The following is a 20,125-nucleotide window of genomic DNA, read 5'->3' as shown; positions in this document are numbered from 1 at the left end:
GTTCTCAATAATCTTTGTACATGGGGTTAGATAACAAGGACACAGTAGGAGAATTCCATTCTAAGAAAAACTTGCTGTTTAAATTGCAGAAGGGAACTTAAGTTTTTACAAATCATTTTAAACAGACTATCATTTATAAAAATATTTATTGGATTTGCATCACATACAGTGTTCATAAACCACAGATTGTGTTGTGGTGTCATTGGCTTCATGTGGGGTTGGGAGAGTGAATTCCATCTCCACTAACTCCCACAAAGATTGTTGCACAAAGCCCAGTTACTGTACATAGTCTTGGTGTTTGAAGTTAACTTTAAAAAGTAAGTTGTCATACTGTAGGTATGCTATCAAAATAGACTTGAATAAAACTATTAATAAACATACTTGAAGCATTTTAGACTTAACTGGCAAATATATATTTTTTAATTGTTAAGTTCGGTTTTACTGGTCAGATGTGAGGAAAGATTTCATAAAATATAGTATGAAAGTATGTTTTTAAGTTTACTATAGCTAGTTGGAACATTTATTTCATTGGGCAATGAACTTTAAGCAGAAATAATTTTTCACAAGGTCTTGCAGGGTAATTTCAGATACCTGAAAAAATAATAGACGCATTTTTCTGAAATGGGAAAAGACAATAATAAAGAATGAGTGTCTTAGACTGATAGAGATGTCTTGGTAAGACTAATGATTACCTGAAATACTCATCTTTGCTTTTCAAGCTTAACCTTTTTAGTCATCAATCAGTCAAAAGTGGCAGGTAGTGACCATTAGGTGGATTCATTAACACCCTGCAGCCTGCTTCTACAGGTGACCCAATCTGTCTTCATTAGAAGTTTGCTAGTTGCTAGTGGTGAACAGATGGGTCATTATTGCCTACATTGCCCTCTGGGCGCACCTGGAGGATTGGTAAAGTCATTCTATACAGGACACACATACAGTTACCTCACAGAGAGTGAAGAAAATATTTTGAATAACACTGATATACTAGGCTTTGTTTTCTTGAACTAGCCAGCTTGTCCTTGTGAGTTTCCTTTTTCTTTCCAGTTTTTTCTGAAACTAGCTTTATGAAAATGAATCTATGGCTAATACAAATATTTGAATTTGTTTAAATTTAGCAACAATTTTGCCATGTAACACACAGTGGTTTTGAACTTTTATACACATTTTCAGTCAAATTCTAGGTATTGATTTCACCTCTTTTTCTCTGATAGAACCAAAGTATTTTACGTATATTGCAAACAAGGATTTTGAAAGAATTCCACAGTGCTTAAAACTGCATTGCATTCATAGTTCTGTTTACCAACTTAAAAAGTTTAAAATAGGTACACATAAGTGAAAGCAAAAACTGTGTTTCCTTATAACAGTAGAATTGCTGTTAAATTTAATGAGAATAAATCCTCTTCTACCACCATGGTTGATTTAAAAAAAATCAAATATTTATATTAATTTTCCCACTACTGATCACTTGTTAACTTTATTTTAAAATCTGTGGACAGTTAGTGTATTTTGTAGATTCAGCAACACAGAATTCCACTTTGGTGTTTTTAGAATATTTACCAGTTGCAAGGAGTTTAATATAGTGCCCTCTTAAAACTTATGGTGGATCTAGCAGTTCCACAACAAATGAGACACCAGTTGGAAGGCCTGATTTTGTAACTCAAGTTTTTTCCCTTGCTCCTGAAAGCAAGGAGAGGAGCACCTTGTGTCACTGAACAGAGCCTCTTTCCCAATTTAAGGTGTTGAGCTTCAGAAGGACATCCCGCTTTTCTTTGCTACAACAGTGGCTGTGTCAGTGGAAAGCCTTGAGTACATTGAAGTAAAATAAGAGAGAAATATTTGCCAATATCTGAGTGTTCTATTTTACAGGTTTTCTTGAGCAGCTAAGTAGTGTTGCATAAGAGACTAAAGTTTGTTTCGTATAAATGCATTTATTTTTAATAGTGTTTTAAAAGAACATAAAATAGCCAAAGAGGAATTTATTTCAGTACTCAATGAAGTTATGTAGTTGAATGTAACAATAGTTTTTCTAAATGTACCTATTAAAGTTATGGTGACATTTAGTGCTGTTGCTGGCATTTGCAACTTTTATACCAAATGCCAGCCAATGTTATTCTGTCAGCTGAGAACACGAGGATTGAATAGTTTGAAATGGCACTATAGGAGAAAACACATAAACTATGAAATACTCTTAACTGCCTATAATGTCAAAAGCGGACATGACCGATCTGGATTTATCTCAGTAGCTGCTTCTGAAGGCTTGCTTAGCTAAATTACAACCATGTTCTTTGTTTTAATAATTCCTGCAACTTTACATTTATATTAATTTTAGGATAAGTTGATCTTTAATGGCGTAGCATTTCTGGATGAAATTTTAAAGTTTTTACCAAAACAATAATTTTCCAATATTGATCTGAATGGAACATCGGATGTACTGAGGAAGTAATGTTAGCACAGCTGACTAACAGAACAATTATTTCTGTTTTCTACAGTTCTGCTTTAGCCTGTGGCTGATACAGCTTCTTTCCTTTGTTGTCTGATGCTTTTTTTTCTTCAAGCCTTTTCTTCTGAGAGACTTGATTGCCAGTAGGCTCCAGAGTTTTAAACCTTCATTATTAGCTCTCTAAAAAAATTAAGTTCTTTGCGTGACAGTGTGGATCCAACTATAGTTGCGCATACATCTCATGAGTCTGAAATAATTGTATTTTTTTAATAGCAATGTCCGGGGCAGGATGTGCTCCCTGAGCTTCTTTGTGGTCCTGTACTAAGGCATAAAGGGTGGAGCAGCCGCAGCCGTCCCTCAGTTCCCTCTTATTGCTTGGTAGTGAGACAGAACCCTGCTGAGTGTCTGTCCCACTATTTTCCTCTAAGTTTCAAATGTATCTTCTTGACTAGTTTTGCCTTATCTTTGCCATCATCTTCATTAATTCTATAATTTGGAATAGGGTGACCAGATGTCCCTATTTTATAGGGACAGTCCCGATATTTGGGGCTTTTTCTTCTATAGGTGCCTATTACCCCCCCACCCCCTGTCCACACTTGCTGTCTGGTCACCCGACTTTGAACACTTCTGAATCTTCATATCATTCTTTTATATTTCAGAAGGTGGAGACAGCTACTGGGGAGAGATTTGATTTTGACAAATAGGGAGGAACTGGTTGAGAATTTGAAAGTGGAAGGCAGCTTAGGTGAAAATGATCATGAAATGATAGAATTCACGATTCTAAGAAATGGTAGGAGGGAGAACAGCAAAATAAAAACAATGGATAAAGGCAGACTTTAGCAAACTCACAGAGTTGGTAGGTAAGATCCCAAAGGAAGCAAGTCTAAGGGAAAACACAATAGAAGACTGTTGGCAGTTTTTCAAAGAGACGTTAGTAAAGGCACAAGAGGAAACTATTTCACTGCATAGGAAAGATAGGAAGTATGGCAAGAGACCACCCTGGCTTAACCAGGAGATCTTCAATGATCTAAAAATAAAAGAGTCTCCTACAAAGGAAAGTGGAAACTAGGTCAAATTAAAAAGGATAAATATAAACAAACACAAGTATGTAGGGACAAAATTAGAAAGGCCAAGACACAAAACAAGATCAAATTAGCCAGAGACATAAAGGCCCATTACTCAGAGATGGGGGAAAGACAGTAACAGAAAATGTGGAAATGGCAGAGGTGCTTAATGACTTCTTTGTTTCAGTTTTCACGAAGAAGGTTGGTGGTGATTGGACATCTAATGTAATGAATGCCAGTGAAAATGAGATAGGATCAGAAGAGGCTAAAATAGTGAAAGAACAAGTTAAAAATTACTTGTACAAATTAGAGTCTTCAAGTCACCAAGGCCTGATGAATTGCATCCTAATACTCAAGGAACTGACTGAGGAGATATGTGAACCATTAGCGATTATCTTTGAGAAGTCATGGAAGATGGGAGAGATTCCAGAAGACTGGAAAAGGGAAAATATTGTGCACATCTATAAAAAGGGAAATAAGGACAACCCAGGAAATTACAAACCAGTCAGCTTAACTTCTGTACCTGGAAAGATAATGGAGCAAATCAATTTGCAAATATCTAGAAGATAATAAGGCGATAAGTAAAAGTCAGCATAAATCGTGTCAAATCAACCTGATAGCTTTTTTTTGACAGTGTAACAAGCCTTGTGGATGGGGGGAAGTGGTATATCTTGATTTTAATAAAGCTTTTGATACTGTCTTGCATGACCTTCTCATAAACAAACTAGGGAAATTCAACCTAGATGGAGCTACTATAAGGTAGGTGCAAAACTGGTTGGAAAACTGATTCCAGAGAGTAGTTATCAGTGGCTCACAGTCATGCTGGAAGACCATAATGAGTAGGGTCCCACAGGGATCGGTTCTGGGGTCGGTTCTGTTCGATATCTTCATCAGTGATTTAGATAATGGCATACAGAGTACAAATATAAAGTTTGCAGATGATACCAAGCTGGGAGGGGTTGCAAGCGCTTTGGGGAAAAAAGGCCTCAGAATATCCTAGTGAGAGAAGGCCCATAAACAGATGGACTGTGATTTTGATTCTTTGTTTTTATACCCTGTAACTATCTAAGTGATAAAAATACACTTAAGTTCTTAAAGTAGGGGCCTTTATAGGCAGGCCTGAATATCTAAATTCTAACAACAGGAACTGTTGATTACATTGTTGGCCACTACCCATTCATATGTAAATACAAAAACCCACAAACCTTATCTCCCAATATGTCTTTTTACGGGTTGAGTTTGAATAATTTATTTTGCAAGATGTTTAATTCTTTCTGGCCACGCGTCATATCCCCAGCGTGAGATTGGTGTGGAAGGGAGAAATTAAAGCTCCTGGATGCACCTTAAGGACCTTCCAACATTGATATGAGCTGTGTTTACATTGAATTCTTAGTAAGGCCAAATTATTGATGCAGCTTTGACCCAAGTTAAAAATTAGTCCATACTTTGTGAAACATTTTAGTGATTCCACGGTTTGGTCTGTGTTGACTTAACATAGCAATTAATATTGTTTAGAGAGCACTCTGGCATTCAGCCATGAAAGCTGTGAGGTGTTGTATCTCAGTTTCCCCATTTGCACAACAGTTCAAGCTTGTAATGGTTTTTCTGCTGTGGAAAGTTTTAGGAATGTGCATAGGCATTGACTGTGAAACCTTAACACTATAAGGCCTTTTAATACAAAGTGTGTTCTTGTTGAACCAAACAGCATAAGGGTTTCTATTATGTACCATTCTTAAAATGTTTAAGGGCTTTTCCAAAAGACCATGCACATTGTACATTTTTACAGTTTTTGATATTAGCAACAAGTTAGTTACAATCGTTAGCAATAACATCAGTTCTATCACAAGTGTATATTTACAATAATTTTTGTCATTCCAGTCCTTTTTGTTTAGACAAATCATTCTTTAGGTCAGCTTGTTCAATATCCCTTTTGAATCTTTGTAGCTTTTTCTTTACTTCAGGGTTTTTCTTAACTTAGGATTTCAGTTGAACCACTTCCTTGGGATTTTGGTATTTTAGAGATGAGAGAGGCAAGTTTGTAAGGGCATTTTGCTTTTTAAGAGTTAGCGTGCCTTTTTTTTTCTTGTCAGCTAGGCAGTTTGCATGGACATCATGCTTTAAAGAGACACAACAATATTCTATCATTATGTCTGAACCTCAGTTCCCCTGCTTTTCACCTACCAGTTTCTGCATCCACAAGACATCAGATGCACTACAGCAGGGGTCTCAAACACGCAGCCTCCGGGGCTATTTCCTGCGGCTACCAAATGGACCGCGCCCGCCCCTGAAGAGGTGGGGCAAACTACACCTGCGGGATTGCTCCCCTTGAGCCCTGCGCCACTCCCTGAAGTGGCTGGAATCATGTCCCTGCGGCCAGAGTAGGGGGATGGAGGGAGAAGCAGAAGGCTCCATCCATGTGTTGCCCTGGCTTCTAGACACCGCCCTCTGCAGCTTCCATTGGCCATGAATGGGGAACCGCGACCAATGGGAGCTTTGGGGGAGGTACCTGGAGGCGGGGCATAGGGCCTCAGGGACATGGTTCCAGCTACTTCACGGAGTGGAGCGGGCCTGGGGCTGGGGTCGGGGCCGGCAGCCTGCCCTGGTCCTGGTGTGCACCACTGCCACCCTGGGGCCCGAAGCCCTCCTGCACCCTGCCCCCCAACTCCCTGCCCTGAGCCCCCTACTGTACCCCACACCCCTTCTGCACCCCAATCCCTTGCCCTGAGCCCCCTGCCTGTACCTCAACCCCTTGCCCTGAGCTCCCTACTGCACCCCACATCCCTTCTGCACCCCAATCCCCTGCCTGCACCCCAGCTCCCTGCCCTGAGCCCCCTGTGTGCACCTCAACCTGCTGCACCCCACACCCCAAAGCTATGCCCTGAGCCCCCGGCTAAATCCTATGCTCCTTTTGCACCCCAACTCCCTGCCCTGAGCCCCTTACCTGAACCTCAACCCCTGCTGCACCCCAACCCGCTCCCCTGAGCCTCCTGCTGCACCCCACACTCCAACCCCCTGCCCTGAGTGCCCTGCTGCATCCCACACCCCTTCTGCACCCTGAGCTCCCTGGCTGCACCCGAACCCCCTGCTGCACATCAACTCCCTGCCCTGTAATGGATCTGGGGCAAAATCAGTATTTGGTCCTGCTAGTGAAGGCAGGAGGCTGGACTCGATGACCATTCAGGGTCCCTTCCAGTTCTATGAGGTATATCTCTCTATATTATTATTATTATTTATTACAGTTCCTGTTGTTCCTTTAGTCTCTTGATTTGGAGCTGAAGTTTTTCCACTTTTACCTTAGCTTCTAGTTTCTGCAATTGAATATATACCATTCTTTGTTCATGTTGAAAACACAGATGTTCTCTTTCAGCAGCTTCTCTTTCCATAGCAGCTATTTTTTTGCTTTTGTTCAAGTTGCCTCTGGTTTCTCACTGCAAGCTTTTTCGCTGTGTCTGCTTCCTTATCACTGGCAATTAACAGATATTTTTTAGTTCCTGCTCTGAGGCTTTTTCTTAAAAGATAACCCCCTCTGTGAGCACAATTCTTCAAGGCTTTTTCTGTCAAGATCGTTATGTGATCATTGGGTCACTCACTGTAACTGATTTTAACCCTTAAACTCTCCAATATCAAACTTAATTGTTGAGAAGCATGTGGTTCTGATGCAAAAACCCAATTAATTTGTGGTAATGTGTATCCTACCACGACTATGCCACTGTTACCAGGATCCCACTGGGGAGCCAGTTGAGGTCACTCAGTTAGGGTGATCTGCAAAGAATGGGGCAGACAAACGCCAAAGCTGGTGAATAGTTCTATACTTAGATTTACCAAGCCAGCACTAAACAGTTTCTGTTATACCTTACAGGTTATTCAGAAGTCCTAACAACACAGTTCCCTTGCAGTAACCCAACCTCAGGCCTCCATCCAGGTACCCAAGTCAAATATGATGAAGATATCTGAAAATCTTATTTCACCATACAAAAGAAAAGGTTCTACCAATCCCAAAGGATCGGACACATTATCTCCCAGGTTATTGAATATTCCAGATCTTACCCAAATACACGTATACAGGCAGTTCTTATTAACCAAATTAAAATTTTTTAAAAAACAAAAGAGAGAGAGAGAGTCTGGTTAAACGATTAGTATACATACAGACAAAAGTTCAGTTCTTTAGGTTCAGATTCATAGCAGAGATGGTGAGCTTTGTAGTTCCAAAGAGTTCCTTCCGCGGTAGTCCATACGTTATAGTCCAATGTTTACATTTCAGGGTGGTCCAGTCAGAACTGGGATCTCAGTCCTTGTGGCTTAGGCTTCCCCTGCATGAAATCTCAAGCAGATCTGAGATAAAAAAGTATCAGGTCCCAAGGATCTTTTATATAATTTCAGATCTTCTTTCACAAGTTGGAATTCCTCAGGGGACACCAGTCTCTTTAATTTCCTAAACATCTTGGTTAATTATTCACACAGATTCACATAAGGCAATTTGTCCATCAGGCAGTCTACCACTGGTACTTAGCTATACAAATTAACATAAGACAATTGCCTGTTCCTTCACCATCACCGATGATTTGCGATACATTTCAAAGAGAGATGAATACAGATATATGCCATGTTTACACTTCATTTAAATGCTAGGATGTTTTAATCTTTGAATGATCAGAATACAGCATAGTCAGGGACTGTTGATTACATTGTTGACCACTACCTATGCATATGTAAATATACAAAAACAAAAATGTTATCTCCTCACAAGTCTTTAAGGGTTGAATTAGAGTCATTTATTTTGCAGAATGTTTAACCCTTTCTGGTCATGCGTCACAGTTATATTATAGACTGACTTCTTACATTCATGGTTGATATATTGTACCATGTTTAAGAATAGAAAATGATTAGAAATAAGCACTAGTTTGAGTAACAGGTCTTGACTCAATGAAATCCGGCATTTTGGTCTTTATTTTCAGATCATTTTCAAATTTTTAAATAAACCAACTATGAAATCAGTGAGACTATGAAAGACCTTGATGAGTTGTTTTTAATAGATAAAATTTATTTATTTAGTCTCAGATGATGGGCCAGATCCTTAGCCTGGCTCCATCTGGTTAGTGCTGCATTAGCAGGAAAAAAAAAAAGCAACTTGAAAGTAGTCTTAAAGAGCTACATGAGAATTTCAGTTGGTGTAGCTGGCTCTTCTCAATCCACATAGGGTGCACATTTGAGTAGGACAAGTGTGTGAGGATGGAGTGCCTGGCACTCCACATCATCCTTGAGCTCTACAGTGGATCTTGTGACCTAAGTGTGGTTCTGAATCTCTCCCTACATAACCTCAAAGTGAATTTTTCCTTCTATTTGGAGACATTCATTTTAATAAAGGAAATAACTCCATGCAAGCATATCTTCACATTCCCATCTTCTGGCCCCATGACTCTTCTCTTTCATCACTGGGCACATGCATCTTAGGTAAGAATTAAATATCACTGTTTAAGAGAGAAATACAACTTTTAGATAATGTTTTCACCTCTCTACTGTTGAGTATTATCTGCAATCCATCACTCTACACTTTTGTTCAGCCGCAGCCCCAAAAGTGTTTTCAAAGACTTGTCATGCTGGTTGCTGCCCTTCATCTGAAAGGAACTTTTTGCTACTTAGATGGCCTTTTAATCAAAGCCTCCTTTTACCATCAAGCTGTGTGATTAACAGAGACTTGCTTGTCTTAAATGAGCACAAATGCATTAGCAACTTTCAGAAGAGTGCTCTTACTCCTACACAAAACTTGTTGCATCTGAGGGTGTGTTTACACTGCAATGTATAACCAGCACAACTGAGACTTAGAGCTTGGATCAATTAACTGAGACCCATGGGACCCAGGCCACAGGGCTAAAAATAGCAGTGTAGAGATATGGACTTGAGCTGGGTCCCAGGCTCTCAGATCCTGTAAGGCCTGAACTTCTACAATTATATTTTTAGCCTCATACTCTGAGCCCTGTGAGCCTGAGTACCTTGACCCAGGTTCTGAGAGACAGTGCTATGGGTCTTTTATTATAGTGTAGATATACCCTGAGAGCTCTCTTTCAGGCCAAAAATAACTTGAATCTCTCTCTTACATGTACCCCTCCCCCACCCCCCCCCAATTCTTAAAAGGACGGATTCTCCCAGTTCAGACACCTTATTTTGGATTTATAGGACTCCTAGGCTGTCTATTTGACTGGGCCTTTGCCTTCTAGGCTTGATGGTATCATGTTTAGATACAGTTGACTGGTCTCTAACACCATATATAAACTTCCTTCAATCCTTTCTACTGTCCCAGCAGGACCATCACTTACAGTTAATGTTCTGGTTTGTGACCTTGCACAGATTCATACTACTGTTTTTTTCCTGTTGGGTTCATAAAACCAATTATTTCTCAGGCAGTCCTCTTAATGGTTTCCTGTGACCTGAATTTTTACTGATAATCTTTCAGATTGGAAAGCCAGATGGTGAACAGATACTCTCAAGGGAAATGGACTTTGCATGAGTCTATCCTCATTTTCCGTCTCTTGGAGCTCAGGGTAATTGGCCCGGCAGTTAGTTAATTCCTTCCTCTCATCTCTACCAATTCCATTTTGTTGGGATGTAACATTAGCACCACAGTTGCTTATAGAAATCACCATGGGGGACAAAAAACTTGTGATTCTTTTCTATTCAGAGACCTGTGGCTTTATTTTCTCTGCAAGATATTTCAGGAGCAACAAGAACATTCAGGCAGACTGGCTTAGCCATCAAACTAATCACTCACTTTTATTACAATAATAGTGCATACCTACTGCACAGGATTATTGTGAGAATTAGTTATGTTTGTACAGAGCTTTGAAGATGAATATCTATATATAATTAAATCTATTGATATTATTTTTATTATTTATTAATACATTTATCTATAATTTTCTTTGTCCCCATTCAATAATAGTGGGGTTAACATGTGCCAATGTAAATATCTATTTAGGTTTAGCAAATTTGTTATTTTGCTGAGTAATTTTGAAAATCAGTCAAATATGGCTTCTTGACCTCTTTCCACCGAACTCTTCAAATGGGTAGTGAGACATTTTAAGATGCATGTTTATTTACACGCTTTGGCTTTGTATTCATTTTCTCGCTGATGTGAATGTGGGATTCAGGCATTGACCCATACGGATATATAAGAATTTGTACTGAGCTTATGCTGGTGCCAAACTATGAACAAGTTTAGTTTTCTATGATTTTTGAGCTTTGTAGAATACAGCATCTGTATGATTTTAAAATATTTCAATCAATAAAAAGTAAATTTTGGGAGTGGAAAAGTAAGCTTATTTCTAATGTAGTGGCAGGGTCATACATTTCTGTGTTGTTTCTAGATGCCCAAAAGGTCTCTGCTTGATGGAAAAAAAATGGAGGTTTCTCAATTTCTGTTATGATGTCAAGGGGGGCAGCAAGGGAAGAAACAGTGCTGGGAGGTTGGTATCAGTCATAATCCTACATTATGTGAATACACAGATCACTTAGGTACGTATCAAATAGTTATCCGAGGAAAGAATTTTCATTAGGTAAAGTTTCATAGAATGAGTTTTATTTCAATACTAATGCCTTTTCACGCTGAGTATTTATAATTTTAGAATGAAATTGACTAATTTGGCTATCATTTTTGTACAGACTGCAGCACTTTAGCATTATAAAATAAATTCAAAAGTTGCATTAGTAGTATAATTATAACGTGTATTGATTCAGCGTGCTGGAGATGAAATTCATTGGACTGAAGTAATACTTATGTGGGTATAATATCCGTATATATTATTTCTCTAGAGATTATTGAGCTCATAATATAATAATAATTTACTCATAGTAGCTTTTGATATGTGTAACTATATTATGATGATTATTAAGGCATCTCATTAATAAATCAAAAACCCAGTAGACCAAATAAATCCCTCTCACTGAAAATCCTGTGGGAGTAGAAGAGTTATTGTGAACACTTTGGGATTGACTTTTGAGTCTGTTCTATCTGCTTTGCACCAGTCTGGCTGAATACTGCTGGAAACCTGGAGGATCCTCCCTGGCTGCGTCTTTAGCTGTACCATATTTGATGAGGGAATCTCTGTGATGGCTTCTCAGAGTGCCCAGGACTGATGGTCACCTTGTTACCTCCCTGCCTCAGCAAAAGAAATACTTTACCTTTGCTCCTGGACACCACCAGTCTATTAGCCACCCAAAAAATTTCGTCAGGGCTCTGCAAGCCTTTACCTTTCCTTGAAGATAACAGTAGGTATACCCCAGCCCCTGATCCCCTTTGGCAGAGTCCTCCTGAAGTATCCATCCCTTGTCACTGGACCCTCACAGAAATTAACAGGTTTTCTGTCCCCAAGGAAACAGTATACACACAGCTTGACTGGTACAACTCAGCATCAGGTTCTGGATAACATCACAGAACTGAGATATAGTTATAGTGAAAACAATCATAAATTTGTTATCAAAGATAAAGATTTAAGATACTGAATAAGGATAATGGAAATAGAAATGTTTACATATAAAACAAAAAGTATTACATGTTTCTTGTAGTCTAAATGTGACTTTAGCAGGCTAAAATCCTTGTCTAAAGTAGTTTCTCACCTCAGGCATTCTCCCAGCCTTAGCAGCCAAAATGGCTGGGATCACCTTTCATGAATGCAAAAAGCACTGTTCTTTTTGTGCTGTCATTGTTTTGTCCCCAGAGTTAGGCTAACTTCTGTGTTCTTTTCTTGATGTGCTAGCTACAAGTTGTCTTCATGTACTTGTGTTAACTCCATAGGAAAACAGACTTCCATCGTGTTGGCTTACAATGCTTTGTTGGAGAAAAACTCAGTTCTCGCTTTTTTGTTTGGGTGCAGCAAAATCAAATACTTTATTATTTCTCCAGCAATTGCAATAGAGGGAGGGAGTGCCCTAGGACACAGAGTCGCCCCAGTCCCGGACAGGTCTCTCAACAGGTAAACAATTACAGCAAGCATTTATACCTTTCTTACAGACAATAACAAGCAATAATACAGACAATAATAAGCAAGAACTGCATTTTGTTTATGCATAGGCCATCCTGCTATCTTATTTTTCTCACTTCTGGAAGGCGCCAGTCTACACATTTGGTTATTAGTGCAAGGTCGTGACAACTTCTCTCACAGCTCTTTTCCACTTGCCTCACACTATGCTTGCTTCTACAAGTCTCACGTCATTAGGGTTACAGCTGGCCTAACTCTTGCTAACAAACTGACATACATTAAGATCCCCTACAAATCCTTGTCAATTCTTTCTCTTCTTCCACAGCTTAATCTACATAAGGTTTTATTAGACACCTCACATGATCCTTCCTGGATAAATATTATGAAAATGATGTGCTAGGAATAGGAGTTTGTCAGGCCTGATAGGTGTTGTGGTTACAGAACAGTGAATCCTTTGCTAGTTGGTACTGAGAAATTGTTAAGGTCACACTCTTTCTCAGCACCGACAGTTTTAATGCCTTTGGAGATTTCAAAGTAACTACATGAAGCACAGGATTCCTCAGCAATGAAGGAGTCCTTGATGTCTTCCCTTGTTTTTAGAATACAGTAACTCCAGAGCCCGAGTAACATTTATTGCAAGCGTTTCCTATTTTTCTACCATCTAAATCACCTCATTATGAAGGATCAGAGATACTTGTAATGAAGGTTTCTCTTCATCAGCATAACAGTAGGGGTCAGAATAGAAGCCTACTTGAGTTTTAAAATCTCCTTTGGCTATTGCATCAGCAGAAATATTTTGCATATTCTGGCTCTAATTCCCTTCAGCTCCAGCAAGGAGAATCCACCTAAGAACAGAGCAAGTCAGAAAGAGAGAAGAAGAATAGAAAAAGCAACACAAATGAGGCTTCTGAATTTAAAAGTTTAAATCCTAATTACTCTCCTAGGTATCCTCTGAGTTGGGTGAGTGTGTCTCACCCATATGGTCCTCTACCTTGACTATGTTGGTCGCTATGGCAATGGTGTCCGCAAGTTCCCCCACAAGTTTGGGACAAGTTATCCCACAATACACAGGGCATATGTGTGTGATGAATTTGGACTATATCTGCACAATTTATGAATTCTGTGAGAGATTATAAACCTCATGTGTCTTTGTGAGGTTGAAATCTCCATTTTGAATGTGCAGCGTTTTGCCTTCTCTATGGTCTGTTTGCCTCCATGTTAGGTTGAAAATTCCAATGACTAGTGGCAAAAGAACAACAACAGAATCATAGGATTGGAAGGGACCTCGAGAAATCATCTAATCTAGTCCCTTGCCCTCATGGCAGGACTAAGTATTATCTAGACCGACCCTGACAGGTGTTTGTCTAACCCGCTCTTAAAAATCTCCTATGATGGAGATTCCACAATCTCCTTAGGCAATTTCTTCTTAACCACTCTGACAGGAACTTTTTCCTAATGTCCAGCCTAAACCACCCTTGCTGCAATTTAAGCCCATTGCTTCTTGTCCTATCCTCAGATGGTTAGGGCCCACACTTATTCTCCCTTTCCTTCTCAGCACCTTTGTTGTATGTACTCTGAAACCTGTTGTGTATGTCTCAGTCGTTCTCTTCCCGACTAAACCACCCAGTTTTTCAACTCTTCCCTTAGGTCATGTTTTTTGGTCTTTAATTTTTTTTTGTCTTCTCTGGACTTTATCCAATTCCCATCTTTCCTGAAATGTGGCACCAGAACTTGGAAACAATACTCCAGTGAGCCTAATCAGTGCAGAAGTAGAGTGGAAGAATGATTCTGTGTCTTGCTTACAATGGTCGCTAATATATCCCAGATGAATTTTTTTTTTTTCAACAGTGTTACATGTTGACTCATACTTAAGCTTGCTCTCTGATACCACAGATCCCTTTCTGCCAGTATCGTTCCTAGGATCATGATCCATTTGTATTGTGTGCAATGATTGTTCTTTTTAAGTGGAGTACTTTGCATTTGTCCTTATTGAATTTCATCCTATTTACTTCAGACCATTTCTCCAGTTTGTCCAGATCATTTTGAATTTTAATCCTATCCTTCAAAGAACTTGCAACCTCTCCCAGCTTGGTATCATCTGCAGACTTTGTAAGTGTACTCTCTGTGCTATTGTTTAAATAATTGATGAAGATATTGAACACAATAGAACCCAGAACTAATGCCTGTGGGACCCCACTTGTTATGCCCTTCCAACATGACTATAAACCATTGATAACTATTCTCTGGGAACGATTTTCCAACCAGTTATGTACCCACCTTATAGTAGCTCCATCTAAGTTGTAGTTCCCTAGTTTGTTTATAAGAAGGTCATGTGAGACAGTATCAAAAGTCTTACTAAAGTCAAGATATACCACTTCCACTGCTTCCCTCCCATTTGCACAGCTTGTTACCCTGTTAAACTGACTGGTTTGTAATTCCCTGGGTAGTCCTTATTTCCCTTTTTATAAATGGGTACTATATTTGTCCTTTTCCAATCCTCTGGAATATTGGATAGTTGACTCTTAACTACCCAGTCATTGGACATTTCTTTACTCTAGGCAAAAGACTGGTCCCTCCTCAGAAGAACTGTTTTAATGGGAGGAAGTTGCCATGGCAAAAAAGTCACTTGGTGGGTGCTGATGTGGGGAAACTGGAAAGAGAGTCACCTGACATAACATACTGAAGGTTTTAAAAGTTGGAGTCTGGTCTGTTGGGTGGCCATTTTCTCCAGCCCAGGAAGGAGAGGTCATCCAGTATGCAGTACTTTTGGGGCTCCAGCCCACTTTCGTGTTCCCAGATGGTCCCAGGGACTCAGACTCCTGCTTAAAAAAATCTTGGAGTGGTGAGGAACCTGAGGCAGGACCATGTGTTTAGTGTTTGTTTTGTGTGATCTGTACTCATCTATGCTTTATATGAACATATATAAAAGAGCATAAAGATGTTAGACTGGGAAAAGTGTGTGTCTGTTGACTGCTTCAAAACTAATGCATGCCTCTGTGAGAGTTAAACTGTAAGCAAGAAGCTTCACACCTTTAGGTGGAGTTCTGGGAAAGGGGTACATTCAAGTACTGGTGAGTCTAAAGGGTCAATGCTGTGCAGAGGGGCCAGGCAGCTTAACAGTGGTGCCAGATGGCTGATCTGTGTCTGGAGAGTGTGCTTACAGACCCTGAGCTTGAGACAGTGGTTAAACTCTATGCAGGTTCCAGGAGCTTGAAACACCTAGAGGATCCAGAGCACAAAATCTTGGATTCCCCTCTCAGAGCAGTCCTGATGAGTGTCCAGGAAGGGGTGCTTGCTTGGATCTGTGACAACATGTACGTCATTTAATTCAAGGTCTTGAGTGTTGCATCATTCTTTTACTCAAATGATGGCATCAGTAGAACAACAGAATTATAGTGATGAGGAGGTGTTCATCCACCAGAAAGCTTCCTTTGGTCCTCTGCATTCTTCTTCATATGACAAAAGTATCTTATACACGGTGCCTGCAACAATACATGATTCAAAACCTTTCCAGAATTATTGAGGCATGTAGCAGAAACATTGGAAGTCCCACTAGAAATCGTACAGGAAAAGTCATACAAATTATTTGATACTTTACAACTAGCATCTCAAAATATAATTTCCCTCCCTGTAAATGAAGGAAACTTAGGCAAAAAATCTTTGGGCTACCTCTGCCTCAGTTTGAATGACTTCAGAATGTGCTGGTCACAGATATCAAGTACTGTCCAAAGGTTATGAGTATTTTTATACTCATCCTCCAACTTCATGGGTCATTGGTGCTGCAAATGGAAAGTCAAAAAGTTGGGAAAGTCAACTACCAAAAAAAAAAAAAAGAACCAAAGAGTCTAGACACTTTTTTGGAAAAAAAGTTTATCCATCAGCTTACTTATAGGTTAGAATATCTATCAACCTGTACTATCTAAATATTATTTACAGTGAGACTGACTGTCTGACTTTAGGGACAAGTTATCTATGAGTTCAGAACACTTTTGTGTGGTTGGTTTTGAGGATGTGGATTCGTTTCAGAAGTATTTATTCCTTTGCCCCATTCTCTTCCATGCCCCATCATATAATATGATACAATGTCACTTGCCCATGTGATGTCAACATGAATGACAACATATAACTATCAGGACTGGTAAGCTTCCCCATCTGTTTTAACCGTTAGAAGGGTTAGAGCTTCTTCAGAAGTGAAAGGTGGAAGAAGGCATTTTGTCACTGACCTAACCGTTTAAACTAAGGACCTGAAGACTTCACACCACATTGATGAGCAGTGGGTGTTCAGTGGATTGAGAGAATGATGTCTCAGCTATTTCTTGAAAACTTTTCTGACCAGCATTGTTTCAGTCTTGCCCAGGTTGAGTTTAAGCAAGTTGTCCTTTACCTAGGAGATAAATGCAAAATTAAGACACTGTGACATCTCGCATTGGTTTCAGTTGTGCAAAAGAAGATATCTAAGTCGGTATAATGAAAGTATTATTGACAGCATGATGAACTGCAGGACACATTAGATGCTGCAATTCTGCTATGAACCTGATGATCAGTGTTCCTCTTATTTTTGTACCCAGGTGTAGAATGAATTTTGTTATGTGCACCAATATGGAGGTGATGTGTGACACATAATCTTCATATTGGTGCACATAACAAAATTCATGTGGTGGGGGTGGGGCTGAGGGGTTCGGAGTGTGGGAGGGGACTCAGGGCTGGGGTAGAGAGTTGAGGTGCAGGGGTGTGAGGACTCTGGATGGGGGTGCAGGCTGAGGGTGGGTCATGGATGAGTTTCAATTATGCCCATCACTGAAACTGGCCAGACTTATTAACTCCAGTGTATATGCGTCACTAATACTACTTAGAGTAGATAAAGTGTGTGTATTTAGGTCTTCTGGAAACTGGCACAAGCTACAAGAAACTTAATTGAATATTTACATATACATGAGTTTGCTGTTTGTTTTAAAAGTGTCCTGTCTTGTTACACCTCTGTATATGTTTCTTACACATTCATCCCAGAAATGAAAAATATTCTGATGAAACCTGTATAAAATATTAAGTACTCCATTTCAAGACAAATGATTCTATGAGACAGATCATAGTGTAATAATATCACTTCAGGGACTGGATAAAAGTAAGAGAATGGTAACTAAAATCTGTCAAGCTTTTTAAATAATAATTCTAGATTTTTTTTTTTTAGCAAACTACTCAGAACAAAATAAATTCCTGCCTGCTGCAATGAATGTTGTACTTACTACATATTTATTTTTATTTAAAAAATATATTAAATTAAATTAAATTCATTTTTGTTGCATAAACAAACTTTGCTAGCCAGATATTAGGGAAAATTCATAATACAGAAATATGTCATTGTTTATTAAATGAATCACATTTTTCTATATTTTATCACAATACTCAGTTGTATGTACAAACATCACTTTATCCATTTGTGGTATTTTACAATAACATCCTGTCATGAGATTTCTTATTAGCTGCTGAAAGTTCTGTCTTTCTACCCAATCCTGTACCACTTTATCAGGCAAAATATCCAGTGATTTAAATTGATGCTTTCCTGAGTAAGTTTGAATCACATCTAGGTATTAGATACAACTGCATAGTTTGGGGGCTTGTTGTCCAATTTACCCTCCATCAAACAACATCTATGAAATTACAAAAAAATAAGTAATAGTTCTCTGGTGCTACTATAATTGCATAAGATAATTTTCTCATTACAGAGGTTGGCTGCATATTTGTGCTTATGTTCCCATAGAGAGTTATCTTTTGTTGGGGAGGGGAGTGCTGCCTTTTCTTTTTTGCAAACAATTGTAACACAGAATCAGCATGATGTACTGGCTATCTCCTCAGCAGTAGTGTTGCTGCTGCTGCTGCTTGGGAATATTCTCTGTAAATGCAGTACATTTTTTTGATTTTTTTTTTAAAGATAAATATAGCAAAAATATAGCAAAAATTCCTGGGGCACTTTATAGACTTATAGATGTATTGGAGCATGAGCTTTCGTGAGTGAATACCCACTTTGTCGGATTTTTCCTGAACCTTATAAGTTTACATTAAAAGCAATGCTCTTTTCCCCAGCATCTGGTTTGCTAACATATGTTAGAGCAACTGGTGCAACATTTTTCTAATAAAGTGTTTATTGTCACTATTTAATTTTCTGCTTTGAATCATTTATAATCCAAAGCACAATGTCCTTTTCATTACTGTAATTGATCAATTTCAGAGTTATTTTTCTATCTTCTTTAGCCATGTAATATTTTTGTACCATGTTTAGTTGATTTAAAGCTTCTTACATTTAATTAGTTCTTGTTTGTCCCTATAGAGCGGTCCTGCTTCCTTTTATTAGAAATTCAGAATGTATTGTGACTCTTGAGTTAACTAAAATTTATGTTGTAATTATGTAAATGAGTATTGCAGATGCAAAATCTTTTCTATATTGTAAAATGGAAGACACACATTGGGCTGGACAATGAATCATTAGTAATTGGTCACTAAAAGGACTACCTACGTATAGCATACACTCATTAAATACACCCAGTCTTGTGCAAAAAGAGCAATATTTTCTTTTATTAAACAGATTATATTAAGTGTCAAATAGTTAAATTAAATAATTAAATGGGAAAAAAAAACTTTACAAAGAAAACTTTGATTCATAAATATGGCAGAAAAATCTCTCCAAATGGAAAAAATAAAATCACGAAATATTAAATATTTTATATTTTCTAAATTATTTAAATATGCTGTGTGCTGCTTGTGGGTGAAGTACTGAACTCTGTCAGTAGAGGGCAGCAAAGTTGCAGGGGATCTTTTTTAGAGATCTTGGAAACTGTCACAAGATTTTTGCTTGTTTTCTTTATTAGCTGTTTAACAGTTGCTTTAGGTTTGTCTTTTAAGTAAGTGTTCATAATTTCATAGTGAGTAGTCACTTTTAACTCAGTGAGTTCGGTTCAGATATTTAACTAGTTGTCTCCTGGCCTGAAGTATACTTGTGGGCACTTCTCTAATGGGTGTTAAGTGTTTCTCTTTTTGTGTTCTTCAGGGTGTTCCAGGACCTGGACAATATGAAATAAAAAGTCAGTTTCAGAAGGTGGAGAATATAACACAGAATGGAAATGAAGTTCCACGTGCTCCTTTTCTTTCACAGTCCAAAGTAAGTGGCAGTAGCATATTTTTCATTCTTCTGTACTTTCTTGGTCATAGTTGCCTGAAAAAATAATTAGCTGCATAATCCGCAAGAGATTATAATTGTACTGTGAGCCATGATTAGTAAATGATTTTTTCTTTCTCTGTGTTGTATTTTGATCTGTGTGCACGTGTATATGTATGTATAGAAAGATATGTAGAATTGTATGTGTGTGAGTATTCATATCTATGCTGTAGATAGATATGCATATATATTTAGGGATGTGTATGAGTGTATAATGTATGCATATTGTGGCAAATTGCCGGTACTCTTATGCTGGGTCTCGCGCTTTCTCTTCTTTGAGGAAGGTTCAGGGCGCCATTGCTTGCTTCTGAACCGGTATTTTAATTACCCCACTAGTGTCCTTGAGGAGGGGAGTGGAGAGGGAGGGACCTGGGCCCGCCCTCTTCTCCAGGTCCCAACCCAGGGGCCCTGAGGTTTGTGGTGAACCACTTGAACTAGC

At 38.8% G+C, this 20,125-nt stretch overlaps 1 protein-coding gene across 5 annotated transcripts in view; it reads left to right on the top strand.

Moving 5' to 3' along the window:
- STPG2 (sperm tail PG-rich repeat containing 2) overlaps positions 1 to 20,125 on the top strand; it is a 436,725-nt gene that overhangs the window by 61,033 nt on the left and 355,567 nt on the right. For all 5 annotated transcript variants that reach the window (XM_075066165.1, XM_075066166.1, XM_075066168.1 and 2 more), the window contains one exon: positions 19,519 to 19,629. In XM_075066165.1, coding sequence (XP_074922266.1) covers positions 19,519 to 19,629 — 111 coding nt within the window. The remainder of the gene's footprint in view (positions 1 to 19,518; positions 19,630 to 20,125) is intronic.

The sequence above is a fragment of the Chelonoidis abingdonii genome, chromosome 5, assembly GCF_003597395.2.
Source record: "Chelonoidis abingdonii isolate Lonesome George chromosome 5, CheloAbing_2.0, whole genome shotgun sequence".
NCBI lineage: Eukaryota > Metazoa > Chordata > Testudines > Testudinidae > Chelonoidis > Chelonoidis abingdonii.
The sequence above is the reverse complement of the archived record's forward strand: the minus strand, read 5'-3'. Positions and strand labels throughout refer to the sequence as shown.